Raw genomic sequence first — 26,786 nt, 5'->3', positions numbered from 1 at the left:
CGAAATGGACCATAGACTTAAATATAAGTGCAAAACAGCAAAACTTCTTGAAAAACATATAGGAGAAAAATCTACATGACCTTGGGCTTCGTGATGAGTTTTTAAATACAATCCCAATAGTACAATCCATGAAAGAGAAAGAGTTATACAAGTAGGTTAATTTTTATTAAAATTTAAAACTTTTGCTCTGTGAAAGACACTGTTAAAAGAATGAAAAGATAAGCCACAGACTGGGAGAAAATATCTGCAAAACATATATCTGATAAAGGACTTGTATTCAAAACATACAGACAATTCTTAAAAGTGAACAGTAAGAAAACAAGTAACCCAGTTAACAAATGGGCAAAAGATCTGTACAGACCCCTCACCACAGAAGACATACAGATGGTAAATAGGATGTGAAAAGATGCTAAACATCCTCTGTCATTAGGGAAATGCAAATTAAACCATGAGATACCACTACACAACTATCAGAATGGATAGAATCCAGGTCACTGACAACACCAAATGCTGGTGAGGATGTGAAGCAACAGGAACTCACATTCATTGCTGGGAGGAATGCAAAATATTACAGTCACTTTGGAAGAGTTTGACGGTTTCTTACAAAACTAAACATATTCTTACCATACCATCCACTAGTAGGGCTCCGACGTGTTCATGTAACTGAATTTAAAATATGTCCACACAAAAACCAGCATGTGACTGTATTGCAACCTTATTTATAATCACCTAAAACTACCGTGTTTCCCTGAAAATAAGACCCAGCCGGACCATCAGCTCTAATGTATTTTTTGGAGCAAAAATTAATATAAGACCCAGTATTATATTATAATATAATATAATATTGTATTATATTATATATATTATATTATATTATATTATGTCATATAAGACCCGGTCTTATATTACATTAAAATAAGACTGGGTCTCATATTAATTTTTGCTCCAAAAGATACATTAGAGCTGACGGTCCAGTTAGGTCTTATTTTTGGGGAAACATGGTAAAAGTAACCAACATGTCAATAGGTGAATGGATAAATAAACTGTGCTACATCCATACAATGGAATGTTATTCTGAGATAAAAAGAAACGAACTCGCAAGTAACAAAAAGATATGGATGAATCATAAATACATACTTCCAAGTGAAAGAAACCAGACTGAAAACACTACATACTGTATGATTTCATTTCTACAACGTTCTGGGAAAGGCAAAGCTATCAATCGAGACTATACACAGAACAGTAGTTTCCAGGGTCCCGGGGGGGTGGGGGTTAGGGGCTGAAGAGGCACAAGGCACAAGGGAATTTTGGAGGAAAAAGGACTGTCTATGAGACTGTAGTAATGAATGTAAAGCATCAGCATTTGCCAAAACTTGTAGAACTTTCTGTCACAGAGTGAACCTCAATGTATACAAAATTTAAAAAAAACATGAACATTTAGGAGTCCGGGATCCCAGGGTAGAATGCAGAATGTGACAAAAGAATCTAATTGTATTAGAAATGTATGGAACAATCTCACTGAAGGGGCACGGGTGAACAAGCTGCTGGCGGAAGGAACTTCAAAAACAAGTAGAGACTATAAGACTAAAGGCCAAAGGACTGCACCCTGTGGGGACACGAGTGAACAATTCTAGAACAACTCTACGTGTACATTGGAACTGAAGAGTTAAGTAAATAAATAGCAGATGGAGAGAGCCAGGTGTCTCACTGTTGGAGTGGGAGATTAGAGATAAACAAGGGGCCGAGGCTAGAATGTTCCATGTGGCAATGCATTAGGGTTGGGAACATCAATATAAACTTATGTTCACCCTACCATAAAGAGTTACATGTAGAGATAGTTATAGATGTGTAACACAGGGGTTAGTACACATACATGTATCTCCTTGCTGTGTCAGCTGAGGGCACCCAGAGGCAAGGACATGCCAGTAGCTATGATCACATGTGATCCTGATTTCAAGTACCCTTCTCCAGTGAAAGGAACCAGGGCTCTTTGAAGAAATGGTAGACTCTAGGGCCGCAGCAAGAAATATAAAGGATGAGCCTGGGGCATCTTGTAGTGTCAGAACGTATGAAAGTGCTCCTCTCTCTCTCTCTCTCTCTCTCTCTCTCTCTCTCTCTCTCTGTCTCCCCCCCCCCCATGGGTTAAGTCAAAGGGACATGGGAGCTAACTGAAAGAGCTCCCAGTGGCCAGAGCTGGAACAATTTGAGCAATAAATAAAATAAATAAAGTAGCATTGGATTACTTGTCCTAAGTACTAAATAAATATCCACGAGTCCTTACTGACAGAAATGATTCAGTAACTAAATGAACACGATGAGATCACTCTCCTGTGCAGAATTCCCAATAATTTATGTACCTACTCATCCTCGAGGACACAGAGCACAGCTCCCCACTCAAGTGTGGGCTGTGTAGTGACTTCCTTCCAGAGAGGACAGTATGGAAAGCAGGGCAGGGGGGAAAGAGTCACTTTACAGTGGAAAAACCTGATACACACCTCAGCCAGGTGACTAAGGTCAACGTCAACAGTGACAAGTCATGTTAACAGTATGTACCCTTGATGTGATGAGAATAGTACTTCATCTCTGCACTCTTCCTCCCCAAACCCATAACCCGAGTCTAATATGAAAAACATCAGAGAAATCCCAATTGAGGAATGTTGTACAAAATATCTGGCCAGTACTCCTTAAAACTACCAAGGTCATCAAAAACAAGAAAAGTCTGAGAAACTGTCACAGCCAAGAGGCACCTAAGGACACATGGTGGTGACTGAATGTAATATGGTGTCCAGGATGGAATCTTGGAACAGAAAAAGGACCATAAGGGAAAACTGAGAAAATCAGAATAAAGTATAGGTAGTAACAATGTATCAACATTTGTTTGTTAATTGTAACAAGCTACCATACTCGTGTGAGGAGTTAATAAAAAGGAAACAGGTATACAGGAACTCTGTACTATCTTCCCAGTAAGTCTGTCCATCTAAAACTGTTCTAAAATTTTAAATGTTTAGTTAAAAAAACACAAGTATGCAAAAGCATACAACTGTATGTTTCCATTTATATGAAGTTCAAGAATAGGCAAAACTAATCAATGGTGTTAGCGGACAGAATAGTGATTTCATCTGGGGATGAAAGGGAGCCTGCTGGGAGCTGGAAGTAAGTAGTCTGCATCTGGACCTGGGTAGTGGTTACACGAGTGTAGACGAATGTAAAAATTCATGGAGCTGTACTCTTAAGATGTGCTCATTTTATAAATGTTACACTTTAATTAAAAAGCTAACACAAAACGAACAATAACAAAAAAGCCAGACATCACCATTTAGAAACACCTTAGAGAAATTTCTGAGCATCCACATGAAGAGAGAAATCCCAAAAGCTTCCAAGAAGAGACAAAATAAACAACCTGCAAAAGAACGCGAGTCGGCCTGGCCACAGAGTTTTCATTAGCAACGCTGAGCACAGGACCTGAGGAGCGGTGGACACACCCAATCCACTCGGACTCTCTCCCACTGTGTCCACCCCAAGCCTGCCCCGTGTGCCCCTGACAAGGTCGCTGTGCACCATGGCTACGTCTGGCCCATCGGCCTGAATGCTGTCCTGTAGCCACACCCCACAATTGCTCCCACCCCCTCCCTGTATCCTCTAATCTCTTACCCCGCATGTATTCCCTGGCTCTCTCCAAATCCTTCATGCCACGCCTAAAGCTACCTTCTCCCAGCAGTTTCCCCCGTCTGTCAGCCTGAGCTACCACTGTGCTCTGTGACTTTCCTGTCCGGCCCAAGAGGCAGCATCCTGGGATAGACAGATACAGCTGTGACCGCAGCTCTGCCCTCACCTGCCAGGTGGCCTTGGGCAAGACAAATCACCTCTGAGCCTCAGTTTCCACATCTATAAAGTGGGTATAGCTACCCTACTTGCCAAGACAGTTGTGAGCAGGAGCCTGTGTGGGAAGCATCCAAGACCTTCCCTGGCACACAGTAGGCCCTCAATCACGGCAGTGTCCTCTGGAAGAAACAGACTGCTGAGGTGGGGAGTGCACACAGGACCTGTGGGGAGTCAGGCGCTGCCCAGTGAGGCTCACTAATCGGCCAGGGGCCCTTAGAGCCAGACCAGCAGGGAGTCAGACCCTGAGATTTAATTCATGACTCCTCTTTGATGATGACATTTTCAAACATGTGGTTTAAGCAAGGACAGAATAAAAACCAGTTGGAGAAGTCTGCCCTGTTTCTGGGGAGGAAATTCTAACTGCACACCGCAATACCACACACAAACAAAACCTGTCGCTATTGACATTTGGGGCACGGGACGTGGGACCAGCTCTACAAACGGGAGCCCACTCCAAGCCAGCACTCAGGCCCTGCTCCAGATCATGCCAGCGCCACTCCTGGGCTAAGGGCACCGGTTCTTGACCTCCTGTAAGCTTGGCCGTGGAGGAAACAGGCTCGGCATCTAGCCCAGGCCTGTCTGGCTTGTGTGCTCTCCACCGGGATATCCACGTCTACGGAGCTGAGGTTTCCAAATCAAAGCTCAGGAATGTTCTTGGTCTCCAGCCCAGGCTCAGGTGTGACAGTGTGGCAGCCAGGCACAGGGGCAGCCTGGCGTTGGCATGCTGTTGGTACACTGCAGACTCGGTGCCTTCCTGTCTCTCTCCCAACCTGTCCGTGGGTCCTGTCAGGATACACCTCCCCAGGGCGACCTCCTGGGCCTGACAGCCTGTAGAGATGCATTCTGAAGCTCAGATCCTGTTCGGAGTGTGAGGCCATTACGTGCCCCTGCTGCTGGCACCAAGCATGGAAACACCTTCCGAGCTGGGGCCTGAGCTGGTCCCTGGACAGAGGAGGCTGTGGGTTGAAATGCTGGCAGGGAGGCAGGAAGGCACTCAGCTCCCCCCACCCAACACACACCCCGTCACAGGGGAAGTCAGTGTCACCCAGGCAGCCCCCCTGGGGGCTCTGTTGGGGTTAAGGTCACCCCCCATTGAGGCCTAGTGGCTTTGAACAGAACTCCCCAGAGGAGAGGTTAATGGTGGAATCACAGGCAGAGTGATAGACCCTCTGTGTTCAGATACACCAAAGACCCCAGGTGTGGGACAGCCTCTCCTTAGGAGTCTCTTAGGGGGTCTATTTTCAGTTTAAAGTGATCATATTTCCAGAGAATACTCCGTGTTTGTGGCCCACACAAATTTGGAGAGTCCCAAAGGCCTCAGACATGACCCCTCGAGAAGGTCAAAGCTCGGGCCTCAGCCCGGCTGGGGGCCTCCTCTCTTTGGCTTTGCCGACACGCCCAGGGCATCTCCCCAAACCCCATGCCCACACCCGGGGCACCCGAACAACCCTGCAATGTGTCATCAGCCCTGAAGAGGTGAGACATGGGCACCTTCTACCTAGCGACTTCATTTGGGCCTCACCCACACTGAGGAAGATGCGATGGAAACATGAAATGCTTGTTGATGGCATGGCAGGAGGTGGTGGGGTTTCTTACAGCAAAACCTATAAAAATAAAATACAGAGATTCATCACTAGAGATATGTCTGCATACATACGCCCACACCACAGGGTATTCTGACCAACCTCTTTGTGCAATCCAGCTGTTCGCATGTGTCTGATATGTGTCTACGTCTGCCAGCGTGCTGTCCGTGTGTGGGCACGTGTTCACCTGTGAGCCCATGCCCCAGAAAAGGCTCCAGAATGCTCTGGAGGAGGCTCCCAAATGGGAAGCAGTGATTGCTTTCGAGAGGCGAGGCTGTGAGGCTAAGGTGGTTATTTTAATGCTTCTGCTGTGTTTGAGTTTTACAAGCGTGGATCATTTAAAAGAAAAAAGAGATCGCTAATCTAATGTTTTAGAACCATTGTTGTACACCTCCAAGCCAGCGAGCCAGTGTCCGTAGGACTCGCCCTCCTCCACGTCCCGCCCCGCGTCCCCTGTCGGCCAAGAGGTCCGCTAGTGCTCCCCAAACCTGTGCCCAGCTGGGTACAGCCCCAAGCCCCTCCCTGCCACCTTTGCGCTCCAGGTTAGTCCTTGGGAGTACTGCCCTACGACCCCCCACCCCCACCCCAATCCCAGCCCGGGGAAGCGGCCCAGCCCAGACCCTGCCCTTGAACCTGCGCCACGCCCCTCACCCTGGGACTCTCCCGGGGCAGGAATGTGCTTGCCACCGGTGGGAACCGCCCCGCGGCCAGCCTGCGGGCCGCCTGCTCCACCTGGGACCCGGATGAGAAGGCCACACACAGTGTGCGGAGGAATCGCGCCGCAGGTCTTGCATCTCAGCCGCTGGCGATTGGAAGGGCCAGGAAATTCGCTTTTGAAATTCATTTTTTTTTTTTTAAAGATTTTATTGGGGAAGGGGAACAGGACTTTATTGGGCAACAGTGTGTACTTCCAGGACTTTTTTCCAAGTCAAGTTGTTGTCCTTTCAGTCTTAGTTGTGGAGGGCGCAGCTCAGCTCCAGGGCCAGTTGCCGGTCGTTGTTAATTGCAGGGGGCGCAGCCCACCATCCCTTGCGGGAGTCGAACTGGCAACCTTGTGGTTGAGAGGACGCACTCCAACCAACTGAGCCACCGGCCCAGCCCTCGAAATTCTTATTTTACGCCTGAAACTAATATAAAAAATTAAATTTAAAAAAATTCTTATTTTAGCCCTTTTAATGTGGGCCCACCTAGCCCTTATCTGGGGGGAGGGGAGCATCAAGTCCCTTCTTGGGCCACTACGAGAAAGGACTCTGGGCACCAGCTTGGTGCCAGCCAAGCCCGGGCCTGGGGAGGTGGGGGAGGGAAAAGAACCACTCAAATGCCACAAAGGGTTAATGGCCTGGTAGCCAAGGCAGTGCCTTGGCGGAGTGGGGGTGGTGGGGCGCGGAGGACAATTGGGGCAAAGACCTGGCAGTGGGAAGGAGCCAGCTTGCAGCGTCAGGGGCTGTGGCTGGGTCTGGGGAAGGGGAATCCCGGGGGGCTGGCGAGGGCCTCCAGATGTGTGTGGGGGGTGGAGACACAGAAGAGAGAAGACCATTAAAAATCCAGTAAAAACGAATCCAGTCAAGGATGAATCCTCCTTGAACATTTCTTCTGGGGTCAACTGGCAGGTACTAGGTTAGTGACACTTCCACCTCCACAAAGGCAAATGTGTGTGTGGGGGGCGGGGGGACTCCAACTGACACCTTGAAAGAGACAAGTGCATCTGGCAAGTGGGTCACTGGTTGAACCAGGGGAGGTGGCCAAGTCTCTGGTAGGCCCTGCCGGAGAAACAGAGGTTGATACCCCAGAGGGTGGAATTCAGGAATGGCCTGCTCCAGAACAGAGAGCAGGACTAATACAGGAGTTGCCCCTTACCCTCAGTTTCAGCCACCTGTGGTCAAATGCATTCCAAAAGTATTAAATTGAAAATTCCAGAAATAAATTATGTTTCAAATTTCACGCAGTTCTGAGTTGCCCGACTCTCATGTCATTTCTCTCTGCCCTGTCTGGGATGTGAATCATCCCTTTGTCCAGTGTCTCCATGACACATATGCTACCCACTCATTAGTAGCCGTCTTGGTTATCAGATCCGCTGGCGGTAGCGCAGTGCTTGTGTTCCAGTCATAATGTTACCTCATAATGGCCCCAAAGTGCAGGAGTGATGCTGGCGATTCGGAAATGCCTGGGGCCTGGCTCGGCCAACCCTGCCCGCCTCCCTGGCCCTGACTGCAGCTTTCAAACCCCACTCCCTGACTCACTGCACCCCAACCTCTATTCATCCATCTGCCACAGGGATTTACAGAGGCTCGGGTCACACAGGGTGGAAGGGAAGGAAGGCCTAGAGTCGGTTCCCGCCCTGCTCAGGGCGGGTCTCAGGGTTCACTAGCACCACCCCAGCAGCGTCTTGGAGCGGCTCCAGCCAAGCCTCTTTCCTGAATGCTCCTCTCATCGATGAAGCCGAGGCTCTGCCCTTCACCATGGGCACACGGCTTAGAGATTCCCTCTGCCTGCAGCTCCCTCACTCGGGCCTGGCAAAGGGCCACTTCATCCTTCAGTGGCCACCTACTTGGTGAGGCTTTCCAGACCCCTCCCCTAAACGTGGTTTGGCCTGGGCAGGTTGGCTTATCTCTGGGTCCTCAGTGCCAACTCAGGGCACACAGTAGGCACCTAATAGGTGCAGGCGGAGTGCAGTCCTCATCCACTCACTGGGTAAACACTCAGCCTGCACTAGAGCCTTGGTTTCCTGTCTGTGGAAGGGATGCTGGGAACAGCAGCCATGGCCTGACCCTCCAGGAGTCGCCTTTGCACAGAAGTGATTTTGGGACCAATGGGAACCCACCCCCTGGGAGCCTCTGGGCTAAGACACCGGCCCAGAGAGTTCTCCCTGGGGGCTTTGAAGCAGGATGAGGGATGCTTTCTCCCTTCAAGACCAGGCTCAGTGGCGCTTTGCATGTCCTACCTCCTGGTGCCCACCCCAGACCACAGAGGACAAGAGGGGGGCTCCACTGACTGATGGAGACACTGGGGCTAGGCAAGGAGGGTGGACCAGGGAAGGGTGGATGGGCAGAGCCCAGTGACCCCAAGGGAGGACCACAGCCACCAGCCCGAGGTGACCTCAGGACACTGCCAAAAGCATGTATAAACAGCCAAACCAAACCACAATGCCAACGACCTGTAAAATGAACTCCTTGGAGTTCTCTGCTGCCCTGATTTGCACCTTCGGTGCCTTTTTCAACAATGGATTCGACTCAGGTCACATTCTCGTAAAAAAAGAGCTGAACAGGTCAAGTTCCCTCAACCAAGACACACTATTAACTAACCATTTGTCATGTGCCAGGCCCTGGGGGATAGGGATATTACTATTCTTATTATTATTACAACAACATATGGACAAATAACATAATAATGTAGGTGAAAGAAATGACCCAAGAGAGCACATACTGCATGATTCCCTTTATATAAAGTACAAAAAACAGGCAAAATTGATCTATGGTGGTAAAAGTCAAAATAGTAGTTGCCCTAGGTGGGGACCCCTGGGGGCTGAACTGTCCTATGACTTGGTCTGCATAGAGCCACAGTGTGGACACATGGAAAAATTCATCTGCTTGCTCACATAAGATTTTGTACTTTAATGTAAATACACCAATAAAGCTAATATAGTAACAACATACCACTAGTGTTAATGAGGGTTGCTCATTTTCGAGCCCTTCCACGCTGACAGGCAGGGCTGGCTCTGCCGCTGTGTCCCAGGGCCAAGCACAGGGTGGTCACGTGGTAGGTGCCCAGGCTCCAGGCAGTAGCTCTCCCCATCCATTCTTACCGCAGCGAATCTTCATCACTATCCCCATTTTACAAACAGGGGAACGGCAGTTTGGTGGAAGTGGGTCTTGTCTGACTCCAAAGACCTTCCTAGAAAGCTCTGTGGCCACTCCGGCTCTGGGAGGAGAGGCAGAGACGTGAGGCAGAGGATGGAGCCACCTGGCTGTGCGGGGTGGAGGAGGGAGGGACCGAGGCGGCCAGCGGCGCTGAGGTTCAGGCTGAGTCTTAGAGAACCGGGGAGCTCTAGACCAGCAAACACTGGCGGGAGGACGGCAGCCCAGGTGGAAGGATCAGCAGAAGCAAAAGCCTGGAGAGGGGCAAGTTCAAAGTGTGGTTGGGATCAGGGTGCCCTGTAGGGGGCGAGGGGGGGCGATGCACAGGCGCTACAGGAGGCTCAGCGGGGGGGGGGGGGGGCGCGGGGGGGGGGGGCGTAACTGGCACAGCCACGACTTGGCACTGGGCAATGCTGGGTCCTTCTGGGAATTCTGGAGTCCTCAGAAACTTCCAGAATGCTTGAATAAGAGGATATCAAATATGACTTGTTTTTGAGCTACTGTCAGCCAGGCCCAGATTCACAGAAGAGGCTGGAGAAAGGAGCAGCATGGAGGACGGATCTGACGTCATCAACCTAGGTACAGAGCCTTGTGCCGCCTGGAATCCAGGGTGACACAGCCCGAGGCCCTCCACCCAGGTGGTTCCTGCTGAAACACTCAGGGCTGTGATCAGTGGCAAAGACACTGGATGCCTCCTCCAAGCGGCCCTGGTGAGGGCAAGGACTCTGGCGGGCAGCCTGGGCAGGAACATAGGGTCAGAGGGAAGAAAATCTAGATGTCCTTGAGTTCCATCTCAAGCTCGACCAATGTTAGCCGTCTACAGGGACTATGGGATGGGGCAGCTTTGTTTCCATTCAAAAAGCTATTACTACATCAGTGGAGCATGTGAAAATCAATGACATCTTAGACACAAGAAAAGAAATACATATGTATATGATACAAACTAATGTATTTATCCTGATGTTAGTTTTCATTTAAAATTATATTGTGATAAGGATGGTAGAGGGAAGGAAAGAGGAAGAAAAACCAATAGTGTCATTATTACTCAGAGTTGGGAGTTAACAGATACTCTTTAGAGAAATAAAGGATTAAGTGTGTTATGTAAAATTAGAAAGGCAACCACAAATACACAGCTACAAAATTTCTAAAATATCAGAAGAAACACTTGCACCCAAATTAAGCAAATATTTTATAACCTACAAAAATAAAAAGTATAAAATAAGATGACTTCATTGAGACTAAGATTTGTCACAGTGATCTTTGCATGTTAACTCAACTGTGAAGGGAAATGCCTGTGAGATGGTTCACATTCAACACTAAGCTGGAGGCAAGACACTCCCCAAACAAGAAGACTCGGAAAGAATGAAAATAAAAGGATGGTGCAAGAGGTTAACAGGCAAATGCCAACAGAAAGCAGGAGTCAGGTTCAAGGCAAAACATTAGATGGGGTCAAGAGGAGCACTTTATATAATGAAAATGAATGCAAGTAACAAGGAAGGCATCATGTGTCTACTATGTACCAAATAGCATGCGGTAATATTTATGCATTAAGGAACAGAGTGAAAAAATAAAATGGAGTCACTCTAGTCAAGCTGCTAAATTACCAAAATCAAGGAGGTTGAGGCATGAGGAAACGATCCTATTCTTGTTTTAACTAGCCTGGGAACTTAAACCTTTAAACTTTCCAGTCCTGCGTCAATGCTTGGATATACCTGCACATCAAACCTCCAGATAACACTGATTACCCTCCAAAGGACTCACATATCCAGACCATCTGGCATCCATGCCTGACATCTGACTGATAACCATCCTCGACCAATTCTAGGGTTAAGAGGACAGCACTGAAAATTCTCAAGAATTTACTTTTTACTTTAAGAACTCAATTTTTCTTTCTTCTTTGAAACACTTCTGGGTTTTTGCTTAGCTGTGTTTCCAGTTTGCAAACTGTAAGGACCTTGAATAAACCTTTATCATTTATTTCTAGCAAAGCCCCCAGACTCTTTTTGAGGTCATTTGAGAGCATCAAATAACACAGTATCTGCATTTATACAATGAAAGAAATATAAGGAGAAAAAGTAAAAAACACAACTGTAGTAGGAAATTTTAATTCATCTCTCACAGATATGTGTACAAAAAAATCAAGTAAGATTAGAGGAGACCTAATAACATAATTATTGAGATAGATGTAATTAATTTACATTAAACTCTCTACCCTAAAAAACAGACTGTTCCTTTGCAGATGGACACCTGAACATTCACCAAGATTGACTTATTAAACCATTGTTTTAAAAACCAATATATTCCAAAAAGTAGATGTAGGACAACATTCTCCAATTACAATGTAAATCAAACCAGAAATTAATTACCAAACTACAAAACATGAAAGAGCCTGTAAATTTAAAAACTCTTAAATTGTTTTGGGTCAGAAATCAAGTTGAATTTTCAGAATATTTGGAAAATAATCATAATTGAAACACTGCATATCATACCTAAGGTAAACAGCTAAAGCAGTACTCAGAGGGAAATTCATAGCTTTAAATGCTTATATTAATAAGGATGAATGAAAAATTAATGAACTAAGTATCTATCTCAAGATAGAGGTAAACAACAACAAAACAGAAACAGGATAGAAATAATAAAAAAGTGTAAAATGATGACAGAAAAAAACAGAACTAATCTAAATAAGATAAATCCAGTAAAAATACATTTTTAAAAATGAAAAATAGCTAAATCAGTAGTTGATCCAGTCAAGAAAAGAAAGAAAATACAAATACACTAAAGAAAACAATAATAGAGGCAGACTTTTCACTAAATACCTGAGATATTGTGATTTATAAGATATTTGGTCTACATCCAGTTCCTGGCTCATAGATCCCAAAACCCTTGGAATTTCCTAAGTGTTGAGAGTGACAAAGGTGTCCTTTGTTATGTTAATGAGGTGACTTTTAGACCCCACCCAAGGATGAGGGCTGATTGCCAGAACCAATCATGTCATTAGAGGTTTGGAACTTTCAGTCCCAACCCATGACCTCCAGGGAAGGGAGGGGCTAAGATGGAGTTCAATTGCCATTGGCCAAGGAATTAGTCAATCTTGGCTACTAATAAAGGCTCCATAAAAACCCCACGGACAGCTCCTTGGCCCCTTTTTGGAGATCTTCCACATCAGGGAAGCAGAATGCTTTCAGGTGCCACTTTATGTGTCCCAAGCTCCACAAGGACAGAAGCTCCTTCGTTGAGGACCTTGCCCTATGTGTCTCTTCATCTGGCCATTGATTTGTATCATTTAATGTCCTTTATAATAAATCAGTAATGGAGTAAGTAAATAGGTTTTCTTGAGTTCTGTGAGCCATTCTAGCAAATTAATTGAACCCAAGAAGGGAGCAGTGGGAACCTCTGATTTATAGCTAGTTGGCCAGAAGCACAGGTTAACAACCTGGGCTAGCGAGATGTCTGAAGTGGGCAGCAGTTTTGTGGGACTGAATCCTTTACTTGTGGTATTTGGTTTTATTTCTGGATAGATCATGTCAGACTTGAGTTCTCAGTCCCCCTACTGATGTCTGAGAATTGCTTGTTGGTGTGGGGAAGCCTCTGTCCCCCGCAATACACACACACACACACACACACACACACACACACAAAATGGAATTGGGGACAGGAACCCTTTTCAGTGACCTTTGTTGTCTTTAGAACTGACCTTCTAAAGAAGAGAAGCTGTAACAGACAAATCAGTAAGATTCAGTTTTACATCCCTTGTTTTGGCAAAGTCCTTGCTGCCATGAGGGTCAGTGGCCACCATAGCAGGACCTGCCCCCCTCTAGGGGAGTCTGTTTTCCCGAAGCTTTAGTCATGGGTCCCCATCTGGACTGGCACAGGCGGGCGTTCTGAGAGGCCAGATAAGGAATCCGGGCTTCTCAGCCCCCACATCTCACAAGGGACCACCAGCCTTGGCAAGAGGCTTCCCCCTCCACACCTCTGAGCCAGTTGAGGGTGGGTGACCGGCAATGGTCCCAGCCAATTTCAGTCCTTTAACTTGCCTTGATGGATCCCCCACAAGCCTGGGGCCCTGGCTGGGGAGGGAGCTCTCTGCCCTGGCTTGCCCTCTGGGAGAAACGTATCCAAACAACGATGCTTCAGGCCGAGAGAACAGCGCGGGGCCCGGGGAGTGGTTGGGGTGTCCGGCTGCCCGGGCTTCAGACAGGCTTCAGGAGGAGGCTTGAGTGCATGCTGGGAGACGAGGGATCACTGGGGGTGGAGGGGGAGGGGGGAAGGGAACCTGTAACTCCCATGGCCTCTCGCAAGCACCCCGACCCTCAGGGGCCAGGCACTGAGGCTCAGCAGAGCACGGGGAACGAGCCAGACCACACAAGAAATGACCACTGCCTAGTGGACGCAGGAGGCCGGATGGCCTCGGCGAATAAGCACGTGCTAGGAGCTTCATAGACACTGATCATTTGGTCAAATGGACGTCCAGGTAATTGCTAATCGCCCACCTGCCGTCGGGGCCACCCCATCATTGCGTGTCCGCGGCTGGAGCCGCCCTTTGCCGCCCTCTGCCGGGCCGTCTGTTCCAGCTGGGAGCGCAGGCACCGCGGGAAGATCAGACCCGTTGGGCTCCGGAAACACAGGCCCTGCTAGTGCGGGGATTGGCCACCCCGGGTCAGGTGCGCCCGCCCCGAGCCAACCAGCGAGGGAGGCGGAGTCTCACCCAGCGCATCCCTCCGCCCCACGGCGACCCTTGGCGGGGAACCGATTGCTCCCCTTCGGGCTCCGCGGGACCTCCGCCAGGCCCGCTGGGGCTGCCGCTCCCACCTCCCTTGCCCACCCAGCGGCCGGAGCATTGCTTTCAAACCCCGTAGTGGCGTTTTCGGGATAAAGACACAAAGTCTTGCCAGGCTCCGAGGGCCTGCGGACCTGAGCCCTGCGGCCTCCTCGCCTCCGCTCCCCGCAGCTGGCTCCTCTGCGCCAGCCAGCCTGGCCTTCCACCACCTGCTCCCTCTGCGCCAGCCATTTACCCCGCCTGTGCCCTCGGCTTAGCCTGCCTTTCCCCCTCTTCCTCTCACGCCTCTCCTAGCTTGCTCCAACTGATCTGCCTAGACCCAGATGGCGATGGGTTAAGGTTCCTCGGGGGGATTCTTCAGACCCTGTGCACCTTCTTCTCCCTGCACCGACCACCCTACCCTGGGCTGTTGGCTTGCTTGTCTACAACTACTGACCTTTTATCTCCGCATCCTCCCACCACATAAAGAGCCTGGTACTCAGTAGGCACTACCCGTGAGTTGATCTGAGCCAAGGAAGGATGATGGCTAAGGAACTAACATCTCTGGGCATCATCGGGGTACCAGGCCCCATGCCAGGCACTTTATAGGGCTGGCTAACTTTCAGTTCTGTGATAGCCCTGGAAGTGAGGCATTTGGGTCCCCTTTCCTGGGGAGTCGGGGGAGGCTCCAAGAGGCTGAATGGCCCAGGGTTCCTCAGCTGAACCGGTTGGGGGCAGGACTGGGGAGCTGGGGACACCCCTATGCAGGCAGCCTGGACCTGGGGGCTCTCCTTGGGGAAACTGATGAGCAGGCCCCTCTAAGGGAGAGTTAGCACATTTCTGTGTTCCCAAGGGAAGACCTGTGTAGTAAGAGAAGTGTCCCCCCAACAGGGACACAGCTTGACCCATTCTATTTTTTAAAGGGGGAGAGTGTGGAGTTGGGTGGGGGTGCTCAGCCAGGCTGCCTGACCATTCCTGTGACCTTTGGCGTCAGTGCTCTGTGCCTGTTTCCTCATCTGTCAGGTAAGGTGATATGTCCCTATGCAGCTAGTTCGGGTAGATTATGTGCATTTTTAAAACTGGGAAGAAATGCTCCAAAACGTTAACAGTGGGATTCTGGGTGCTTTGCTTTGTTTTGTTTTTAATGCTCGTATGTACGGTGCAGGCTGTTTTACTTCCTGCTCACTGGAAGGTTCTGAAATGGTTAGAACTCGTCTGTCTTGGTTCTCATATATCCCAGCAGCCAGCACGGTGCCTGGTGCACTTGTGTTTGTTGACGGAATAAGTGAATGATCATAAACATGCGCACCCTCTTGGAACACTCCCTTGGGTACAGAACTATTCTACCCAAAGCAATTCTTTTTACTCAGTGTCTTCTTTTTTTTAAAAAAAGATTTTTATTAAAACATATAGCTAACATACAATATTACATTAGTTTCAGGTGTACACCAGTTATTCACCAAAGCAAAAGCAATTTTGATCATATGCAGAAATAGAAAGCTATAGGAGGGAAATGACTGGTAGCTAAAGGGGAGGGGCAGGTTTCTTGTTAGAGGTGGCATTAGTGGCCGAGACGTCAGACTGGGACAGACTTGTAGCGCTCTGCATGTCAGAAGCTCTGACACCAGAAGCCCAGGTGTGCCACAGGTGAGCAGGGCACAGCAGAAGGGAAGGGTGAACAGGTGGGCCAGCCAATTGAGCGTCTTACTGTAGGTCTGGATTTCATCTGGGGGCGAGGGGCTCCCTGGAGCAGGGGAGAACTAGGAACAAAGTGGAGCTTCAGAGAGACTAGCTGGGGAGGTCAGGGGCAGTGGCCCCGTAGGGTGCTCGATGGTCCAACCTCTGGGAGGTTGGGAAGGAATCGGTGAGATTTCTGAAAGAAAGTTTATCAGGAGTCAACCTTCTCACAGTAAACTCCAGCCCCAGAGGGCTTCACCTGTGATTCTCATATGTATTTAAGAAACAGGGGAGACCAGGTGGCTCAGTTGGCTAGAGCGCAAGCTCTTAGCAATGGGGTTGCCGGTTCGATTCCCACATGGGCCAGTGAGCTGCACCCTCCACAACTAGACTGAAGACAACAAGCTGCCGCTGAGCTGCCAGAGGGGCAGCTGGATGGCTCAGTTGGTTAGAGTGCAAGCTCTTAACAAGGTTGCCGGTTCAATTCCCACATAGGATGGTGAGCTGCACCCCCTGCAACTATGACTGAAAACGGCGACTGGACTTGGAGCTGAGCTGCACCCTCCATAACTAGATTGAAGGACAACAACTTGGAGATGATGGGCCCTGGGAAAACATACTGTTCCCCAATAAAAAACAAACAAACAAACAAAAACAAAACAGAATTCCACTCTTACACAAACTCAGAACACAAAAAAAGAGGGAATTGCCCAACTTGTTCTGTGAGGCAATCATAACCTTGACGACAAAACCTGATAAGGGAAATGTGAAAAAGAAAAAATAATTGCAGTAAAACATAACAAAGTGAACCTCGCAATGCATAAAAAGGATAATGGGCAAAACGGGTTCAGAATTGGAAAACTCAGCAAAACCTATCACTTTACAGGAAAAAGAAGTCATACCATCCTCTTTACGTTGCAGATAAGATTCAAGATCCAATCACGAGAAAAACTCTTAGCAAACTAGGAACAAAATGGAGTTCCTTGCTCTGAGATAAAGGGCTGTTACAAAACCACATAGGAAACGTCACTTAGAATGGTGGAACACTAAAAGCTTTCCCTGTGAGAATGAAAACATGGCGAAGATACCCACTGTATCACTTCCAGTAGGGTTCAAATTGTACTGGAGGTCCTGGCCAGGGCAGTAAGACAAGGAAAAGAAGGGTTTAAAGATTCCAAAGGAAGAAATAAAACTCATTATTTAGAGATAACAGAAAAGTCAAAGAATCAACAGATAAGGTACGCGTACTACAACACAAGAGTTTAGCAAGGTTGCTGGATATAAAAATCAGTATGCAAAAAAAATTACATTAAAAAAATTCTAGCTATAACAATTAGAAATGAAGAACAGCCACTTATAATATCAAACATAGGTCTTCATAAAACATACAAGAGCTCTTTGGAGAAAATCATACAACTGTTGTGAAATAAGGAGGCCTCAGTAAGTGGCAAGATATACCATGTCCATGGACTGGAAGACTTATTACAAAAAAGTCCGCCCCCCCCCCCCCCATGACACCTAAATTCGATGCAAGCCCAGTTAGAGCCCTGGGCTGTACTACAGCACTCACACTGGGCTCACCTGCAGGGAGAAGGGCAAGTCAAGGTCAGCACAAGGCATAGCCTCAAGGTGCAGCAGTGTTTATGGAGGAGGGGGGATCATTTTCAGGTGAACTGGTCCATTGCTGCTGACCTGTAACTTGATGCACCTGTTTGGGGGCAAAATTTGATAACTTTATATGAAGATCCAAGGAAATGCTCCTCTGCTTTGACCCTGTAATTGCTCTCCTGAAAATCATCCAAAAGAAAAAAACCCTAATTTATTTCTTGCCAATATTTGTAACACTGAACACTGGGAGGAAAACCCCATATCCAGAAGTGGGGTTGAATTCTCTGCCACTTATGAGCTGCTTGAAACGTGGGGGTGGGGCTCAAGGCCTAGGGATGACTGAAGGGCACCTGGCACCCAGCCTACAGCCCCTCCTTGAAGCCTTTCTGGAGTGAGAACAAAGCTTCAATCCCTTCTTTTGCCCATGCTCCTGAGACAATTCTCCTGAGGTGGGTCCTGGTGCACCGAGACCGTGTCTCCACGGCTCCCAACCCCCACCATTCTGTGCTTCTCCCAGTGCTACACCCCAGTGCTGTTCTACCCGCCTCTTCATCTTACCAAGCACCCACCTGCAAGGCCCACTCCGACAGAGCCCCAGCCAGGTCCAGCTGTCACTGCCCACCAAAGCCCCCGCACCCGCTGCCACGGCTTCCCACAGCAGGCAGTAGCACCTGGCCACAGCACAGCACCTGCTCACACCCCTGCTGAGCCTGGGCTAGACCTGCCTTCAGTGCAACTGACTGCCTGCTCACCCGTCACTCACATCTGGGTCAAGTACTGTTTCCTGCATTTCCTGGGCTCCGCTGGCTGTGGCAAGGTACAGGATGAGAGAGGTCTCTGTCCACTGGCATTCATGAGCTCCTGGGTTAGTGACCAGCCTCCCAACTGATGGCCGTCTCCATGATGGCCTCCACAGCCAGATGACCCCAACCACAGAAGCAGCTTAGATCCCGGCCTGGTCCTGCTGAGGAGTGCTCCTTGCTCTGCAGTCTCCACCCTGGGTCCTGAACCCCCACGTGCTAGGGCAAGTTACAGACAAAAGCCCACCTAGGAACTAGCAGAAATGGGCCGTGTTGTGGCTTTTTTTTTTTTTTTTGTTATGAGATGTAAGTCCATTTCAACCCAGAGGGACTTGCCAAGCTCACGCGGATTTGGCAGCAGACAGGAATTCAGGTCCCTGACTGTGGCTACTGCTCGCCCCTCCCCCTTTGCTCTGTGCTTCCAAACAAAGGTGCTGGCACTCATGATAGGACACAAGTAGGACGTGTCAGGTGACAACCTCACTTCAGTCTCACAACCCCCTTCAAAGCCAGGGCTCTTTCCCCACTGGGGCTCAGAGAGGTTAGGTCACTTCTCCAGGGTCACACAGCAGGTGAGGAGTAAGGACTGAATAGGTTCTTCCTAGTGGGTTCCCAGCACCGATGGCCGATAGCCGATTTAAGATGCAGCAACAGAAGCAAAGAATTTGAGAGCTGGAGGGGCAGGCACTGGAGACGTCCAGCTCATCCTGTCAAAGCGCTATCGGAGCAAGGCTGTCTCCTGTAGCATTTCCCAGCACACTAGGACAGTCAGACGGAGCTGGGTCCGAAACGCAGGTCCAAAGCCACAGACCCACAAGCCCACGAGTGAACACAAGCACAGGCTGCCTGCTTACTTCTCTCTTGCTTGTGGCGTCAATCTCCGTTTCTTCACACTCTATCCCAGCTCTGTGTCTACCACCAACTTCGAGGTCAGTATGAAACCAAACAGGGCAGATCCCCACTGGAAGTAACTGCCCAGTCATAGCCCGGGGGTCACCTCCATCCCCTTTGTCCTGCAAATCCCGCGGCTTCCTCACCTCCCCTTGCTCTTGAGACAGTTGCTCCACTCCAGAAAGAGCACATACTTGTCTTTCAACTTTTAGGCTGATACACATTCCAACGTCATTTAAAACTCTTTGTCCTTCAGGTAGGCTGAGAAATCTGCCCTTAGGACAGTCACACCCATGACCCTGGTCCCAATAGAGTTCCTGAATTCCGGGATGAAAGGTTTGGGCTGTTTGTGGGATCAGAACCTTGTAAAACCACCCAGCAACCTGGTTCGAGGCAGGGGCCTGGCCATCGTAAGCCAACCCCAGGCATATGCAATGTGTAAATTACATGCTGAAGTTAAAGGAGATAATGGCAGTGCCAGTTCTGCCCTCCCTGGGAGGCTTGGAGATAGCTGTTGGCTGACCACACAGCCTGCAGTGCACTGCTGGGCGTTGCGGCCCCCACCCACTCCTCAGGCTTGTATTCAGCCAGCACTGATGCAGGCTTGTAGGAGGCACAGGGCACCCGCACTCAGGACCTTTCAGTCTCACTGGGGAGAAACGAGGCACCAAGAGCACACAGGTACTGTGGGGGAGGGGAACGGTAACAGCCCCAGTAAGGAAAGGCTCTGCCTTGTCCAGTCCAGCTGCGATGACAAAGTATCAGATTGGGTGGTTTACCACCAACAGCTACTTCTCTCCCAGTCCTGGAGGCTGGAAGTCTGAGATCAGGACGCCAGCATGATTGGGTTCTGGTGGCAGCTCTCTTCCAGTCACAGATGACCCTTTTCTCTGTGTCTTCACAGCAGGAGCAGAGGAGCTCTGTGGGGTCTCCTATAGAGGCACTAATCCCATTCACGGGCTTCCCCCTCATGACCTAATCACCCCAAAGCTCTGCTTCCTAAGACCTTATAGCACCTCATGCTAATACCACTGGGGATTCAGTTTCCACGCGAGAATTTGGGAGGAGGGGGAAACAAACGTTCACTCCTTGGCTGGCTCTCTGCAGTGGTGACATTTTAAACTGACAAGGGCTAACACGGAATTAGGAGCTTACGGAATCACTGGATAGACTGCAAACAAAGGGGCAGAGATCCAGGAATGGTTAAGCCACCAGAAGAGCACAGGTCAGGGAGCTCCGGAAGCCGGGAAGCAGGCCACGGCCGGGATGGCTTCAGGGTGTGGGGTGGTGACCCAGGGATCAGAGCAGGGTGCCTGCGGCTGCAACATGCCTCCCAGCACCTGGAAGAGAGTGTCAGGGAGCGCCCAAACTAAATAACCGGAACTGTCACTTCCTACTGTAAACTGAGCCTGTAATTTACACATTGCATATACTTTGTTGGTATAAGAAACATCCAAACCTGTAGAGAATTTGTAAGAGTTTATCTGAGCCTAACTGATGACATTACCAGGAAGCAAGATCTCAAATGGTCTGGAGAGTGACAGTTTTGCAGTTTCTTTTATACATTTGGAACTTTGGAAGGAAGATTGCAGGAAGGTGGGAGCAACCAGGCAGGATGGGGTTACAGGACAATTAACAAGATCATGTGCTCCCTTGAGGGTGGTTATGCCTCCAAGGGGTCTGCAAAAGACATCACTGGGCATTTCAAAGGTGTGTGAACCTAGATGCACACAAAGGACGGACAGAGCTGCTTAAGGCAAAGATGAGCCTTTTACTAAGAGAGTTATGGGCTGGGGCTGACTGCCCACCATGACCTCCCCAGTTAGGGATTGTGATCAGTCACCCTGTGAGGTTACTTTCAGTCAGTGGACTTGTCAGATTTATCACAGAGCCTCTTTTTCATCCACAACTTGCACACTCCCAAGCCTACTTCACTCCAGCCTTCCGAAATTGGGCATCCGACTGAAGGAACCCAATTTTCACCCAGAAGCCCAGTTACCATAGTGTCTGGGAAATAGTTTTTATCTTGCTGGTCTCTTCAGTCCCGGAACCAGCTCAGGAAAGAAGGCATCAGTTCATCTCCCTCCCAGCAAAGAGGCTGGAGGGTGGAGAAAAACTGCAGAGACCTGATTCCTAGGTTTCGGTTCATGCAGTGGGTGGTCAGGCAGTGGCGGGAAAATAAGAAATGGCAGCATTGGAATGGGCGAGCGGGCCAGGGTTCAGTTTTGCACACACACAGCTCAGAGGCTCCGGGAGTCCTTCCCCGGCCTGTATTACGCAGGGTGGTGGGAACTCTTCTGTAGATCATTGCTCCATGGTGAGAAAAATCAATAAAAGCCCACTGACTGAAAAAAAGGCTGGAATTTTTCTAGGGGGGAAAAAACTCCAAACCATAGCCCATCTACTGGCTCTATTAACAAATAAAGCCACAGCCGATAAATAGAACAAGTGTGAAATGTATACACTAACTACATTAAAGAGAGAGGAGCTGAGCGAAGGAGGGGAGGGAGGGAAGACGTGGGGGATGGGAAAAGTGACAAACAGGAAGAAGTCGGGAGATGACACAGAAAGGAGAGTAAAACAGGAAGAGGGGAAGAGTGCAGAGAGAAAGGGAGACACAGCTGCAGTCAAATGGAGAGTGAGAAACATTAGTGATGAGGAGTGCTTCTGTTCCTTCTCCCGCATATGAGAACTGTTTCGTGTACTGTAAACATAAAAGAGATACCATGCTTCTGGAAGCAGTCTCCAACTCGGGAACAGCCTGATACACTTCTCAGTCCCCTTCCTAGGGCCCAGATGTGGCCTGCCCTTGTCCTCCTGGCTGCTAGCTTCCGGGCACTAGCTCAGAGTTCAGTAGATAAGTTTGTCTTTAATTCTTTATTCTCCCTTGCCTTGCCTAAGGTAACCATTATTAACTAATGAGTGTGTGTCCTCGCTTCCTTTCCTCAGGTTCACGTAACACAGATAACATATAAACACATAATAGAGAGAAGAGGCGGGGAGAAGGTGGGGGAAGGAAAGGGGGAGGTTTCAACATATGCACAAGCACATTCAAAGCCTGAAGCTTGGGTAACAGCAGTACCACTGGTGGGGGGGCTGGAGTTGCCAGAAGAGGGAGGGCTTGCGTCCAGCTAGAGTACTGAGCAGGCAGGTGAAGGCGCAAGCTGAAGGCTCCAGCACCCAGAGGAGAAGCTTGGGGAGGGAGACCGTGGGAAGGAGAGGCAGGGAGGGGCGGGCACATGTGACATGCAGAAAGCCCGGTGGGACTGCCAGGGCCATCTTGCACAGGAGTTCTGAGTAGAAGAGACCAGCGCCCAAGAGCTGACTTGGGAAGGCCCAGCACAATGAAGACACACGCCTGGGGCTATGGGAACAGCGACTGACTCCAGGGACATTTCAGAGCCAGAGGAGAAGGCCACAGTCTCCTCCAGGTGAGGAGGCGTTAAAGAACTTACTCTGTACCCAAGAAGGAAGTAGGTACAGCACTTGAAAACGGTTAATTACGTCACTACTATTAGGTTTTTAAGTGGGGAGAAAGCTTCCAACTGTAATTCTTCCTTCTGGTAGGGAAATGTTACAGTTGGCGGAAGTACCCAAAAGCTCTGATACAGAATGAGAAACGATGGGAAAAGCAGCATAAATTCAGAATAGATGATTTGGCTTCCACAAGCTCTTCTTCCCTGCTACCTTTTTTCTGATTACACGTTTATTTGTACGCCCACATTCATAGCAGCATTATTCACAACAGTCAAAATGTGGAAGCCACCCAAGTGTCCACTGATAAATGGATAAGCAAAATGTGGGCCGTCCACACAATGTAGTATTATTCAACCTTAAAAAGGAAGGCAGTTCTGACATTCGTTACAACATGGATGGACCTTGAGGGCATTTTAAGTGAAATAAGCCGGTCACAAAAGGCCAAACTGTGTGACTCACTTATCCAAGTGAGGTACGGACAACAGTGAAATTCATCGTGAGAGAAAGTGAACCGTGGGTGCCAGAGGTCACAGGGAGGATGATAGGGGGTTAGTGACTCATGGAACCATGTCAGTTTCGCAAGATGAAGAGTTTTGGGGGATGGATGGTGGTGACGGCTACACAACACTGTGACTGTACCTAATGCCATTGAACTGTGCACTTAAAAATGGTTAATACGGTAGATTTTACACGTATCTTACCACAATAAAAAAAGAAACCAATTACCTCAAATCTTAGTCCCCAGACCCAAACTACATTGTTTTTACATTATTTACTTTCCAATTTTTTCTATACCTTTCCCCCCAAGAAGTTGGGATTATACAATGTACACAAATGTCCTACATTTTTGCTTATTATTTTATGAGTTTTTATATTAAAACGATTTACAAAATTGAAAACCATTCCATACAAAATCTAGCTTTCTAAAAGGCCATGGATTCCACCCGATGGACCGTGGCATTACCGAGGAATCACTTCAGACACAAGAAGAGGACTCCTGCGCATGCCCCCTCCCCTCCACCCACTCCGTACCCCTCATTCCCAAAGGGAGCTCCTTGCAGCCTGACCTGCGGGACCACGCCCAACGCCCCCACAATGGCTTACACAAGCCCAGTGGTGGCTGCGGTTCACACTCCACAGTGTCTGACCAGTGACCCTGCACTTCTCTTAGCCTTTTCCTCCGTCCTATGAGGGCTGCCACAGCCCCAGCCATCACGCCAGTTTGGGGGCAGGAAGGAAGAAGAGGGGCTGGCTCCTCTTGAGGCTCTATCTTTTATTAGGGAAGGGAAGCCTCTAGAACACATTTTAGTTCACGTTTCACAGGCCAGAATTGGGTCACATTCTCCCCTACTCCTTCTTCGATTAATCACTGACTAAAGGAAAGAAGATACGGTTGCTTAGCCAATTTCCCCCCGAAGCTAAGGCAGTTCCACCCCCACCCCACAAGGGGTCAGATTTCCACTATTACCTGACAAGAACAAAGTGGGGCTCTGGAAGGAAGGAGCACTGGGTTCTGGCAGCTGTTACCCAGGCAACAACGAATGTCATGGCACCCCATACATTTTGCTGCACAAATGCACACATTCATCCATGACATATAGTGAGGTACTCAATCGTTCCTCTAGGCGGTTTCGAGAAGGTGTTTATGATACAACCCGTTTATTTAAGAGCTACATTGAGAGTTAGCTGCCATTAAGCTGGCAGGATAACATGTTGGATGAGTCAAGACACCCCCATCTCAATAGGGTCGTATGACAGACAGACCTGATAAGATGAAGATTTACGTATTACATTTGGCATGTAACATACCAGTCACTAAATCTGGATCCTAAAAACAACAGTTCAAATCCAGAGTGGGGAGTATGATTTAAAAGCTATACTTGTGTGAAAGCAAGCAGTGGCTAGTTTGCAACTCTGAACACTGGAAGAGATGAGATCTAACGAATTTGGACATAGTGAGCTCAGTGCCGGACAGGGCTTCCTACTTCCCAATGCAGCCAGAACTGGATTGGTTCTATTCTCTCATCGAGCGAGCTCTGCATCTAGAAGTCAATGGTTTTGGGGTGGGGGGTGGGGAAGGGAAGGGATGAGCGGAGTCCAAACAGACTTACTACTCAGTGCTGGAAGAGATGTGGGCAAATCTATAAAACGCCTCTACCTGCCTGTAACACAAATAGCACTGTCACCTGCTACCCACTGCATTAATACATCAATCAAAGAGGCATTTATTTTGATAGGAAATGGTTGTTTTATATGGGTACTCTGTGGTGGTAGCTGCTATAACACGATTTTACTTGTAACAACCTTTGCTTGGAGAGCGCTGGATCAAAGATTGTGTCCGCTTCATCTGAGCAGGTTAAAATACGATTACCTTTCCAGAGCACGGTCTACTTAAAGGATTTTCTTTTTGAATAATGCTTCTGGGAAATAATTAGATATATACATCATTCTCATGTAGTCCAGGGCGAGCAATATTCTTTATTGCCCTCACCTTATAAACTAATTCCAAGATTGATGATTTTTCACCATTTGAAATGAATTTTCTAGAATTGAGTCTACTTTCCAGACAGTTGTTTATTTGCTTGCAAATTCGTATCACTCAAAACCTGTTAAAGTAAGCTGAGACGCAGAGTTCCTGGAGTGACGTTGCCTTAAGATTGTGACAACACTGTTTAGCCCGGTGAGGAAGCATTTTCCTGTCCTGCCAGCCCCCAACAAACTAAACCTCCATTTATTTAACACTCAGTATGTTCGAGCCCTGAGTTCTCAGAAGCATGGAGTACAAAAAAGGAGAAGAAACACCCGGGCATTCCAGAAGCTTCCAACGCAGGAACTACGTACAAGTAATGAAAAGACAGCTGCCTGAGTCGTGAGTTAGGACTATTCCACGCTGTGGGGAACAGGAGACCAGGACAAGGATTGTTTCTAGCGGGAGGATCTGGGATTTCCTTGAGGCACAGTCTGAACCAAGTAGAGTCTGCTGGATCCGAGGAAGGCCTCCTAAGAGGGGCGTATGAAATCAAAGGGGCATATTCACTGACAATGAAACTTCTGTGAGGCCAGATGACAGGGGAGGGGTTCGGGAGGGAGGAGGAGGGGAGAGAAAAACAGTAAGAGATGAGGGAATTGATTTAGCGCCCTTATACGCCAGGAACATTGTATATATTATTTCACTCACGTTATAGCAATCTTGAACGGTAATATTGCTACTGTACAGATAAAGAAACTGGCCCAGAGAGGTGAAGAAACTCACTTAAGATCATTTAGCTAATAAATGGTGGAACAAAATTCAAATCCAGGTCTGTCTGATTTCAAAACTCCTACTGCTTCTGCTCTACCAAGTCTCCTTCCAGGCCAGCTTATGGTCCTGGAATTTATTCTACCTGCAGGAGGGTAGAGGAGGGCAGGAAGTCACCGGGGACCGGGCCCACTGAGTGTCCAGCAAGGCTGGCCCTACTTCCCTCTGGGAACAGGAGGCAAACGAAACACTGTCCCCACCCTGAAAGAATGTGTGGTTTTGTGGGAAAGCAGAAACATGAACACCACTTTCATTATAACATAAGAACAATGATGGCAGTTCAGGCAGAACGCCACGGAAATACCCGTCCGAGGAAAGCTTCCTCGAGATGTCATCTGAGCTGTTTTGGAAGAGAAGTCAAGTTGAAGAGGTGGGAAAGGATAGTTTAGGAAAATGATGTGTGAAAACAAAGGTAGAACTCTCACATGTGTATGTCTGGGGGTAGCAGGCGCACAGAGGCCAGAAGGTTTAGGAACGCCTTGCCAAGGAGCGGGTCCATCCTGAAAGCCCTGAAGCTCGAACAGGGGACTAGTGGGTCCCATGTGCCTGCTAGACAAATTCAGGAGCGCCTCGGGAAGGAGACTGGAGGCAGCTGGAACAGCTGAGTGGCAGACGTCCAGGTGAGGGCTCGGGCCTACACGAGGACAGCAGCAGCAGGATGGAGAAGTTGGTTTGAAAAATATCAAGGATGTAAACTCATCAGGACTTGGTGGCTCTCCACAGGGGACGAGGGAGTGACGGAGTCAAAGATGATTTCCTGATTTCAGTCCTGGGCAACTGGATGTACGTGTGAGAGAGACTGCTGGAGAAGAGGGCACAGGAGGAGAGAGAGAGAAGGCCGGACAGCCCGGTGAGGGGGAGGTGCCCGGGGACACTGAGGAGGGCGAGCGGGAATCGTGGGACATGGGTTAGGAGCTCGGAGAGAATCCAGGCTAGACACAGAAGCTAAGGACAGTCAGC

General features: G+C 48.7%; 1 protein-coding gene across 8 annotated transcripts in view; it reads right to left on the bottom strand.

Annotated features, from left to right (window-relative positions):
* LOC117023510 (wiskott-Aldrich syndrome protein family member 1) overlaps window positions 1-26,786 on the bottom strand; it is a 37,822-nt gene that overhangs the window by 3,185 nt on the left and 7,851 nt on the right. For 3 of the 8 annotated variants that reach the window (XR_004423222.1, XR_004423219.1, XM_033108353.1), the window contains 2 exons: window positions 17,334-17,460; window positions 15,522-15,948 (listed from right to left, as the gene is read on the bottom strand). Coding sequence is in view for 4 of the 8 variants with exons in the window: in XM_033108353.1 (XP_032964244.1) it covers window positions 17,377-17,460 (84 nt within the window). In the remaining 4 variants the exon portion in view is untranslated. Of the gene's footprint in view, window positions 1-5,269; window positions 5,487-9,083; window positions 9,574-15,519; window positions 15,949-17,333; window positions 17,461-26,786 lie in introns of those variants that run through there. The other 5 variants (XR_004423221.1, XR_004423220.1, XM_033108350.1 and 2 more) reach the window with 5 other exon arrangements.

The sequence above is a fragment of the Rhinolophus ferrumequinum genome, chromosome 6 (assembly GCF_004115265.2).
Source record: "Rhinolophus ferrumequinum isolate MPI-CBG mRhiFer1 chromosome 6, mRhiFer1_v1.p, whole genome shotgun sequence".
Taxonomy (NCBI): Eukaryota; Metazoa; Chordata; class Mammalia; order Chiroptera; family Rhinolophidae; genus Rhinolophus; species Rhinolophus ferrumequinum.
The sequence above is the reverse complement of the archived record's forward strand: the minus strand, read 5'-3'. Positions and strand labels throughout refer to the sequence as shown.